Genomic DNA, 11,135 nt, shown 5'->3' with positions numbered 1-11,135 from the left:
GACGTTAAGTACGTCTCGTAAAAATTCCATCCCGTGGCGGCGGCGACGACGTCATTTTGCTGCGCCGGCTATGTTGAGTACCGTAGGCGGGGTTTGGTTTAGCCCGGCCCCCGGGTCTACCAAAGGGTACGTCCCCACAACGGAGGTGGTACCCGGTGCCGTAGCAGCGACCCAACAGCTTCAAGGCATACGGCCGGATCGGAGAGGCTCCATCACCCTCCTACGCCTGCGCCGAGCCGGCCGTGAGGAAAGCGCTTGCCCGACGCCGCGCCAACGGATCCCCCGTTCACCGTACCATTTCGCGTCACCGGCTTGGACTGGTCTGAGAGAGGAGGCAACCGCTGCCACCTGGGCTCCGGAAAGCTCGTTAAACGCCGACGTATTGACGTTTCGCGCGTGTATTCTCGCTCGCTGCCGCGGGTTACCTCCGCAACGTCCGAACGCGTTCGTAACGTTGTTCACAAGTGCTGGTGTTCAGTGAGGATAGCGGATAAAGGGACCCTGGCCGGGCTCTTCTACTGCCAGAAACAGGTTGTCGCGGGCATCGCTGAGGAAGATGAGGATGCTGCATAGCTCGCTTTGCCTTACCTCGCTATGAGACTCCCGCATGGTGTCCTGGATCTTCCGTCGAATAGGACAGTGGTGACAGTGTTAAAATAGTAAAAGAAAACAAGACTTTTCATTCGGCAGCTGACATTCGATTTGGGACACATGTTCCCGCGGGAGTGAGACGGGTCCAGATAGTGAACGATGCGACTCGTGCGTTGGCTCCGGCAGGATGATGAGGAATCATCCGCGCGCGTTCACGGGTTGTCGATAACGGCGGTGTGAGAGAGTTCGGCGGTCGCGTCTGAGGCGGAATATCGCCCGGACGATATTAAACCAGTGAATGAGATTGGACAAGATTGCGCGGCAATCTGGTGAACCGCTTCCTCGAAGAGGCAGGTTCTCACGTTGTGAGAATGCGTGGTGTTTGAAGGGCTGAACCTTCGCGGCCCCAATCGGCCGCAAAACGAATCATCAGGTGTGTTTTGATTGAGTGCTCCAACTGGTAGATCGAACCTTTTCCCCAAAGAGGCGAAGGTAGGTATGTGCACTACGGAGATGACAGAATCCTACACGATGTCGCCATCGACGACGGTATCTTCGAGCGCTGCGACGCCTGGATGCGGGAGCGGCTCGCCGGGTCACCGACGGACATCGTGCAGAGGATCGCCCAGTCGAGGGGACGTTCAGGACGACGAGGACGAGATCTCCGTAGGCTGTCCTAGTCCTCTACCGCTAGTGGTGGTGTCTCCCAACACGGAGGATGAGCTAGCCTCTTCCCGGGAGGACTATGCTGATCGCTTGAGTCCTAGAAGGTCCTACCCGCGAGACTCGCTCGCAGACGACGAGGAAAGAGACTACTCCAGAAACGGCGACTACAGGATGTCGAACGGCCGGACCGGCGGCAAGACGCGCGACAGCAACGACTCGGTGACGACGATTCATGACGACGAGGAGGACGAGGAGGAGGAGGAGGATGATGTGGATAGCAGGACCGGTAGCAGCGGTGCAACTGCTACTGGCGCAGACGACTATTTCAAACCGCTCAAACGTCTGAAGATGGTGCAGATGCAACACTCGGACGACGAGGACGAGAGAGAGCGGGAGTCCAATGATCGAGGGGTCAAGTCTTTCAGTATCCTGGATATTCTCTCGCATCGGCCAAAGGCGAAGATTGTTCGTCCCTGGGACACGGTAGACTCTGGTGTCGGACACCAGCATCGTCACGTGCAGCATCAGCATCAGCAGCAGCAACATCACCATCTGCATCACCATCACCATCACAGTCACGTAACCGGGCCCCGGGACCTTTCGCTGATGGGCATGTCACTCGCGTCCATGTCCGGCTCCATCAGCGAGCCGCCACTGAGCAGCTCCTCGTCGTCCGGAAGGAGCTCCGTGTCGGATTCCGGTAGCCCGGACCCACTCACCCATCATCACCATCATCACGCCGCGCTCCATCACGCGGGCATTCATCCCGGCCTGCATCACCCGGCGCTCCAGCAGCCGCAGTCGCAGCAGCCACAGCAGCAACAGCAATTCAAGAGGAAAACGCCGCAGCAACACGGCTCGCACGCCGGTCAAAACGGCAAGAGAACCACCGGCCAGGGCAGCCCTCTAGATGCCCTCTTCCAGATGACCAGCAAGACCTTCGACGCGGGCGAGCATAGTCAGGGTAAGCTGTTCAGAAATTTTGCAGATAGAAGAATTTTGCGAAAGAAACGTCGCGTCAATATGCATTTGAGTTCTTCAGACATGGACGTTTCGGTACTCTCGTTGAGACTCGTTTTATTTCTATCGCAATACGTGGAGAATGAATGGAATTCTAGCGTGATCTTTTCTCTTACGTCTCATTGTGTTGGAGAATCGAGCGTTGCTAATTCGTTGCTAATGATTTGTAAGGTAAAGTTTCTAATGAACCTTATGATTATGTTTAAGAATAGATTACTATATATAGTATCGAAAATAGTTGTTGTTCCTTGGAATACTTGTTCGTTTAAATCGTTCCGCTGTTACTTAACCAATGCAGAATAAAATTTGTTTTAAAAGAACTTGATGTATCTTCTGCAGTACAGTCTCTGCATGAAGCCAAAAGATCGACGATTAAGTAAATATAATTAAACGTACGCGCGAAAGTCAAAGTCGACTGTACATGCTGTGTAATTATTGATAAATACCTTGTTACATGTTGTATAATTATTGATAAATACCTTGTTACAATAAATACATTGTGAGATCAACTGCTACTTGATGCGAACAATTTCATATCTGAATCGCAGTATTTCGTGCTGATTTATTTATGCGAATGCTGCGAATATCTCGTTGCAATATGAAATAGATATTTCTCGAGAAAGAAGTATCAGAAAACACTTTATCTAGACGTTCCAAGCATTTATGTTTCCAGCAAGAAATCATTAGGCAATAATTCCCCGCTAATAAACTGAACGTGAAATTGTTTCAAACTCGATTAACAAATCAAATGATTGATTGATATTACTGACGGGAATAAATTCAACAATATTTATTCATCTCAATCATTAGCCTCACCACTACGTGATTCTCGCATACGTGAAAGTATTATTTTCAATCTACATTATTCAATCCACAAGTTAAATATATTACAGCATTATTATACACAGTGAAACATTAATTTTGCGCGCGCCTCGCACCACACACGATTTCAGCCAAGCGACGGCAAGCTGTTACCGGAACGGTAAACAGTTTCCAGAAACGCAGAGTGCGAGCCTTGTTCTCATTTTTATGTTGCTTCCGCTTTACATTTGCGATTACGTGATTTCAATTTTACGCCAATCCCCGAAACTTCAGTCTGTCGTATAAAAATTGACGTCAGTCAGCATATATGTATTTATAATCAGTATAACACTTAATAAAAGAAATGCAAATCGTCTCTGCGTCTCGTAATCGAGTCTCGAACGTAGTCGCCCGTGCAGAGTTTCGCTCGGGATTCCACTGTTACACCACCGTCGAATTTATATCCCGAACAAACGAGGTAGAACGCGCGCGAAGACGCGCCGCTGATCGTTCGCAGAACCTATCGCTCGTAATTGGTGAGCTTAAATATCGCCGATGAATACGGGCTTTAATTTTGATTGATGTTCCCGGCGAGAGAGTCAGGAAGCGCGGCCCGCGCGCGATCCTTTCAAAAGCGTCGCTTTATTTTACACTCTTTCACTCGGCCCTGCGTCTCGGAACGCGTACGGAACGCTTGAAATTTCGTGGTGCGTTAGATGTGACAGGTTCCGAAAATACGAGTCAGCAGACTTGCTGCTCCGGAGCAATCCTTAGATTCAACGACATTTTTCAATCAGAGTCACGGTGTCGCGAGTGACGGACCAATCAAGAGTAATCCTTGCCGTCTATAAAACTAATCGCCCACTATTAACGTGGACGTATAATGGATGAATAATGAAGGAATAATTAATATAGTTTTACATATAAATAAGGCAATGAAATTGCCGCGGAATGTACTGTTGCATAACCGAAAGAAATATGATGAAGCCACCGCTTGGCTCCTGCTATTATTTAACGTAATTAAAACTAAATGATGGATAACTGTAATTTTTTGTGTGCGTATATTGCATCGCGCACTACACTTAACATTATCCCAGTGACAGACAATCTATTACACCGAGCAATCCGTCAATTACAGTTTAAGTCATTTGTTCTCTCAATCATACACACAATCGTTTCTTCGAAGTCTGCGCGTTCCAATTCGAGCGTTCTTGAGACTAGGTGTCGTTCGCCACGTCGTTTAAATAACGCTCGCTTAATCGTGTAAATTGCGCCTGTTTGTTCAACGGCGCGAGCGCAATTAATTATCGTTAATGCATAATGCATGTTGCCGCGGTGTGCTGATTACAATATTATCCGCGGCGTAAAGAGGCGCATTATTTGTTAAACGTAATTGATAAATTCTCCGGTCGCCCGCGCGACCATCCGATATTAACGTGACAGCCGCAGAAACGGGAGCGTTTTACCGTCTACCGTGTTTCTCGAATTCTCATATGTGACGGAAATGCCGGGCAATAAGCGTCAGCCGAGGGAGATCACGGCGAATCCACGTGTATTACGACGATCTTTAACTCTCTATTGATTCCTCGCTCGCGGATCACGCATCTGCGATGTCCCGAAGCGACATGTGAGAGATTACTGCGGCGGACAGCCGCCTTTCCGTTCTGCTCGAGAATTCCGTGACGCATGACACACCTTCACAACGTATACGTCAGTAATAATGACGGCTCTTACGAGTGTGACGACCGGATATATTTTCTAATTGTTCACAATACCTCGCGCAGCTCTCACCAAAACGTCGTGGAGACGACGAGCTGTTTCTTTCCTGTTTCAGCGATCTGTGATTAGACCTGTGCTGAAAAATCGTTAGCGAAGTAATTGATCTTTTACGTATAACGCATGTAGTGTATAGTTTATTATTGAATTAGTGAATAAGGAATAATAATATAAAATATAATAACGAGGAAAATATATAGATCAAGATTACAACAATAATAATAATAATAAATTGAGGAATATTTTCGAGGTCTGAATTCAAATCGAGTTTACGCCTCAATCTGGACGAGCCGCGCGTTAAGCCTCACAATAATTCCAATTACAAGAATCGCGAGATCGGCGTGAGATCCGGGCCGGCGCGAAATCGCAGCGCGCTTAACACCCGCCGCGCATTGTGTTAATCGCTTTTCAGAAGCGCGTTTCTGCGAACGACACTAATATTAGCGGCCGGCGCGGCGGCGCGAGTTACGAGCTCTAGATGCGTACCGTAATTAAATGACGAGACTTTTTCTCAGCGCGCGACGATCATTGCCGGCGCGCACGTTTCTCGCGCGATATTATTATTAGGCGTGCACGCCGTGCCCCGGCACCTATGTCGATGCCGGCGAGTATTAGCTTCAAAAGAGGTGCCACGAGCTTGGCCGCCGACGATTGATGGCGTACGAGAGGCACAAGTGCGCGATTACGCGATCGCCACTAATGGATAAGTACAGTCGTCGCGCGCCAAGCCCGTCGTGCGCGCATTTGTCATTACGCAGATATCGATCGGCACTCGTTCGATTTCGCGTATCGAGGCGCGCTATCGGAGTGTTATGGGGGTGGCGTCGCGCGGGGGTCAAGAATTCGCGGGGTTTTGCGAACGGGGTTAGAGAGACGTTGCGATTCGATATCTGGGAGGAGTTAGTGGTCTGATTTGTGCATTCAACAGTGGGCACGTTCGTGAACTCTCTTCGACCCGCGTGGGCTTGCGAAGATAACGAGCTCTTCTCTTTACCGAGAACGGCTTTGGTCCAGCGGTCCCTTCCAATCGGGTCCTAGTAAGATTCTGTGCATCTCTAGTTATCGCGCTTGCTTCCCGGAAAAATATCGGCACTTCTGCAGGATCGTAAAACTCACTTTAGAAATCCATGCTCCTTGTTTACGTTACTTTAGTGGACGGTGCCGCGATGCATGCCCGCCTCTGTCGGCATGCTGAAACGACAGGCTGCACTTTCCTTTCCTTTTTTCCTTTTCGGAAGGAAATACGTCATAAAGTATGACGAATCCACGGTAAATAATAGCCGATCACGAGGGTAGTTCCTGGAGGGTAGTAACAATTGCCGTCTCGATACGGTAGGGCCAGACGCATCCTTGTGCCGCTGTCCTCGTCGTCGGTGCACACACAGACGTTTAATTTTACGATGATTATTGCGGAGACCATCGCTGGACCGGCGATCTTAAACTGTGGCGGATCCGATTCTGCGACAAAGTGATGCCTGCCTCTCGGGAAACGAAAGGGTTTTACGAGCCTTCCTGAGGACGCGCCGAAATAAAGTACCGGCGTCTGCTTTACGATCGAGCTCATGTACAAGCGGATCTCTCTGCCGGATCTCCAGACGGGAGATTTTCCTCCTCAGGTAATCGGACTGGGGAAACCGGAAAATTTTTGATGCGTCGGTAATCATGAGAGGGAGGTCGATTGATGTTTATACACGTGTGCGCGCACGGGGACACTTCTTCCCCAATTATCACCCGAAAATCCAATCTCACAAAAGAGCCCACGTTTATTTTGACCGTCAACTCGCACCCCGACAAACGGATTGGTATAGAGATGCGCTCGTATACAGAAACCAACAAGATAAGCGAAAACGTCTGCTCATTTTATTTACGCTCGGATGAAACATGTTAGAGTAATTCGGCAAACAGATTCTCCGGTGGACTGTCTCTTTGTCCTGAAATGATTTCTCTTGACAAAAATATTCCGAAAAAATATTCAATTGTAGATAAAAAATAAATAATCGACGTAACTGAGCGAATATTTTTTTCTCGAGCTTGAAGAAAGCCAAAAGAAATCGTAAATAACTCAGAGCAGAAGTTTAATCGTAAAGCTTCATTAAAAAAATACTTTGTTGCAAATTTGCTCGCAAACTCCCGACAGATTTCTCAAATCGTCAGATCGTGGCAAATCCTCAAAAGAAGTCACGATCGCTCGCGGTATCGCGTGCACCAATGACTTTTCCTCTCCTTACGGTGGTGTACCGTGACTTAGAGGGGGGCACGAAAAGATCGGTGGCGATTGTTACCTCTTTAAAACGGCGAACTGCGACGAAAGGACGGTTTACCATCGCGAGCGAGCGCGCGCACCGTCCATTCAAATCCGTCCGAGTAAAAAGCACGTATTTATCCCATAAGACGGCCAGCAAACGTACATGCACACGACATGCACACATGCGTCCGTGACACGTGTTACGTAGGTCCTTATGCATGCGTGCGAGTCGCCGTATGCGTGCGTGCGTGCACGCGTGCGTGGCGCGCGGGGCAGTGGGGTACGTAATTTTAGGCCTACCTATATGTACGAGTAATTTATTACGTGGCTCAGCGAGAGCATATGTCTCATTTGCATATAGCGTGATACAGAAAACGCAGCTCGCGACTTCCGACGACGACAGTATGTGAAGATGACCGACGAAATGGGAGTTTTTCGGCATTTTCACTGCTTTTCTTCTTCTCCTGAAAACTTCGTTAGTTTTCTTCCATAACTTTCCTTAGGCCTGTCCTATGTTTCAGGTAGTTTCAAATATCAGAATAGAAAATTACTATTTGCAACGACATGCTTTGGACAAAAATTTAGGGTCGCTTATTAGGTCAGATTATGGTAGTTGACTATATTGGAACTACAAAAGCAAAAATGTGATAATAATCCGATGATTTATTTCTGTCAAGAGAGTTATTTATTTCCGAAACGAGCGAATTTAGGGAATCCAATTAAAAATCCCAGATTGAAATCTTTTTTCATATATTGTTACGTCTCAGTTTGTCAGCGTGATGCCCTATTATCGATGACTAGATGCAAGATTGCGATATCCAATCTAATATATTGTATATACCTGATAGTTGTTAAATTTCCGTTAATGTTACACCACTAAATGATCGGACGTATTAATGAATGCTGCTGGAGGATTAATCGACATATAATTGTGAAGTTGCCTCATTTTCTAATAGCTGCACACTAATGGAAAGCCCTAATCATTTTTTTCTTTTTATAAAACGCGTGTATTTCGTCTCGGAAACGTTACAAGAAAATCATACGAAATCATGAAATTCATACAAATTAACGATAAGTGATATTAACCATTACATTTCGATTTAATTAATTGGCTGACTGTTGGCGGCTGCGAAAACTATAAGCAAATGAGCTTGACAAAAAAGATAATGCCCCATTTATTACAAAAACATGTATATGTGCACTGTTTTTCCACGTAATCGCTTTCTATCTCAACATATCTAATCTAGCGATTGAGCGACCTTTCATTCAATTTATTTTCTCAGCGAGAAAGTGTAAAAATTAAATTATTACATCAAGTATTTTCTCTTCTTACTTTGCACTTGGAAGTATATAATTGCCCGAGTCGAAATTGTGCGTCTAGTTTCATTTGTAAGTACTGAAAGAAATGCTATAGGTTTATTTTCTAGAAATCATAGATTAAATATTATACATCTTGAAGAAGCAATAAACGAACGATTTTTTACAGGAAGGTTGAAAGAGGAATTCTTAATACAAAGTTTTGCGTTTGAATTTTGCTAAAAATCGATTTTCCGGTCAATCGAATATTTTTGTAAAAGGATTGTAATATTAAAAAATAGGTATAAGACAAAATACAACAATGTTAAAAGAGATTGGGAAGACATGAAGGAATTTCAAAGATCACAATTCCAAGTAGTATCGACAGAGGTTCATCTTGACTGTTGAGGATATAAAGTCAGGTCTAAACAATAAATATTGGAATACCAAGATCGCAAATAGCAGCGGGAAATTCCGACTCTGCATGATGATTACCGGTTATATTCGAGATAAAGGCGCTTGTTTCCACACTTCGCCGCTTACTTTTACTTTTCCCATTCTTTTATTTTTTTTTTTTAAACACGGATCGCGCATTGCCGGAATTCTCTTCAGAGGTGCGTACGGCCGCAGGATCTCATCTCCGTACCCCCATCATACCCCAACGAGGTCCCAAAGTCTCTCCGGGTATCCTCTCACGCGCGCGTTTCGCCGCGTTCGCCGCTATTCCGACGATAAAATGAGCCGTTCACATAACGCGTCGGAAGCCCCCCGTTTGTACGGGGGGTCCCTCCGTGAACCCGCGGCTCGCTGCGGTCTTCCGAGTCCGGAATTACAAATGATATCGAATCGAATCGCTCGTAATATTATTCGATACGTGTTCCATTACCCGACTGTGAGGCCCCGAGATTCAAATTAGATTACCGGTAGGTTAGACGCTCGCACACGGACGCGAGCGCATATGAGAGGAGGGAGGGGAGAAGCGGGCCCTACGTAGTGGACCCTGCCGCGGAGGGAACGCCGCTGGCCCACGGAGGAGGGGCCTCACGGCGGGAACGAAACCGCGGATACACCTCGGGGATCCCTACAATACGGTAGCCTCACGTATTCGCAATTTACTTCTGATTATTATGCTCTCTATACTTACGCGGCATTCTTATTTCCCCCCTCGGCCGCTCCGCGGCTCCGTAACTCGCTCCGATGATGCCCCGAACGGGAACCGCGGCGGGGTATCGATTTACGGGACCTGATACGTTACAATCTGGACGCTAGAGAGGGCCCCGCCGATGGGGCCCTGCGGTTCACTTTTTCGTCCGCCTTTTTTGGCAGCGCGTATAATATATGTATAGCCCCTACTTTGCTTTTCAAACTACAAGAATTAAGATCAAGGTTGATTCTAGAAATGAGCCGACATTTACCGAGCCGATCATCAGCTTTCCTCATGCTGTCTCTTCCGGTGAATCTCACTTCGTGATTTCCTGTAACGTTCGTGCTGGCGATTGATTCGTAAATTTCTTTTTATGCAAAGTTATAATTATTGTACTGACGACAAAGGCTGATTCTTTTGCGCGATAGACAATCTGAAATGTATCGATTCGACATAGGTTTTTCGTCTGACAGAAGCGCATCGTGACATTTGTGTCTCTTTTTCATGATACGTGCAAGGACAAACGTGACTTGGACAAGAAAGGTAAATGCTTTTCAGTGTTGCATCTTGCATACCATTGAAGTAGCTTTTTATCTGCTGTCCGATTTTATTGCCTTACTTAGGCAGGTGCTTACTGCGAGTAATATCTATGTGCGTCGTAAAAAGCTACAAAGTCGACCATTGCACTGCGCATAGATTATTATACACGTCATAAACAGCTCGTCGATTGATACTCATTTCTGCGCGAATTATTAACGGCGTGAGAACTCAATCCGAAGCCGCAAAGAACGTACGTGCGACCAAACGCTGATGATTTTCATGAGCAACTCAATAAGAGATCATTAAAGAAATGATGTAATTAAAAAAGATAGATACAAGAAGAGATTTCAAGAGATCAAGTTTCACGTCTCCCGTGTCCCGCGACATTCTGCAATTTTCTCGTTCTTGAGTTAATTTATGTAATTTTTTGTTTGAGTGAAACCGTTTTTCTTCGTCATTTAAAAGTGCAATAAAAATATTGTTATCCGCCAAGAAACTTACTGTAAATTATAAGTAAATTAACAACCATTTTTTCTCTTAGTGTAAAAAAGAAAGCGAGAGATAATCGATTATCTCTCAATCAATTCGATTTACAATAGGTATTTGTAAATCGAAGAACAACAAAGAAATTTAACACAGTAAAATGGTGCGCTCGCTCGGTTATTTATCTTCTTTTTTCCTCCCTTCTCTTCTCTCTTCTCAGTTATTATTCAATAATTCAATTGCATTATTTTCGGAGAGATCGATGCGATTTGGTAATATTGGTCGCTTCCGGCTGTGGCGTTTGCCTCTGTCCTGACAAAACACGTACATTAATCACACTCAAGTATGGTGACACGAGCGGCGACACTCGAATTTCCAGCACTCGAGGAAACGAGACTGCCGAAGGAGAGGGAAATGGAGGATCCTCTGGTTCTCGAGTTGTTGTGACAGTTTACCGAACAAACAAAACGCCAGTTCCTCCCTCTCTTGGGCTCCTGCGAACGTGGGTTGCGCGTGTGAATGCAGGCAAAACTTTTTACTACGGGCATCCCGCTGCGTTAAGTGACCATTCGG

At 46.3% G+C, this 11,135-nt stretch overlaps 1 protein-coding gene across 2 annotated transcripts in view; it reads left to right on the top strand.

Annotated features, from left to right (window-relative positions):
- The first annotated feature begins 275 nt into the window (after positions 1–275).
- Positions 276–11,135, top strand: part of LOC105276991 (polycomb group protein Pc) — a 45,325-nt gene continuing 34,465 nt past the window's right edge. The window contains exons 1-2 of one of the 2 annotated variants that reach the window (XM_020030872.2): positions 276–2,221; positions 2,300–6,810. In XM_020030872.2, coding sequence (XP_019886431.1) covers positions 1,090–2,221; positions 2,300–2,580 — 1,413 coding nt within the window. In that variant the 5' untranslated portion in view covers positions 276–1,089 and the 3' untranslated portion in view covers positions 2,581–6,810. Of the gene's footprint in view, positions 2,222–2,299; positions 6,811–11,135 lie in introns of those variants that run through there. The other variant, XM_011335092.2, reaches the window with a different exon arrangement.

This window comes from Ooceraea biroi, chromosome 3 (genome assembly GCF_003672135.1).
Source record: "Ooceraea biroi isolate clonal line C1 chromosome 3, Obir_v5.4, whole genome shotgun sequence".
NCBI classification, from domain to species: domain Eukaryota; kingdom Metazoa; phylum Arthropoda; class Insecta; order Hymenoptera; family Formicidae; genus Ooceraea; species Ooceraea biroi.
The sequence above is the reverse complement of the archived record's forward strand: the minus strand, read 5'-3'. Positions and strand labels throughout refer to the sequence as shown.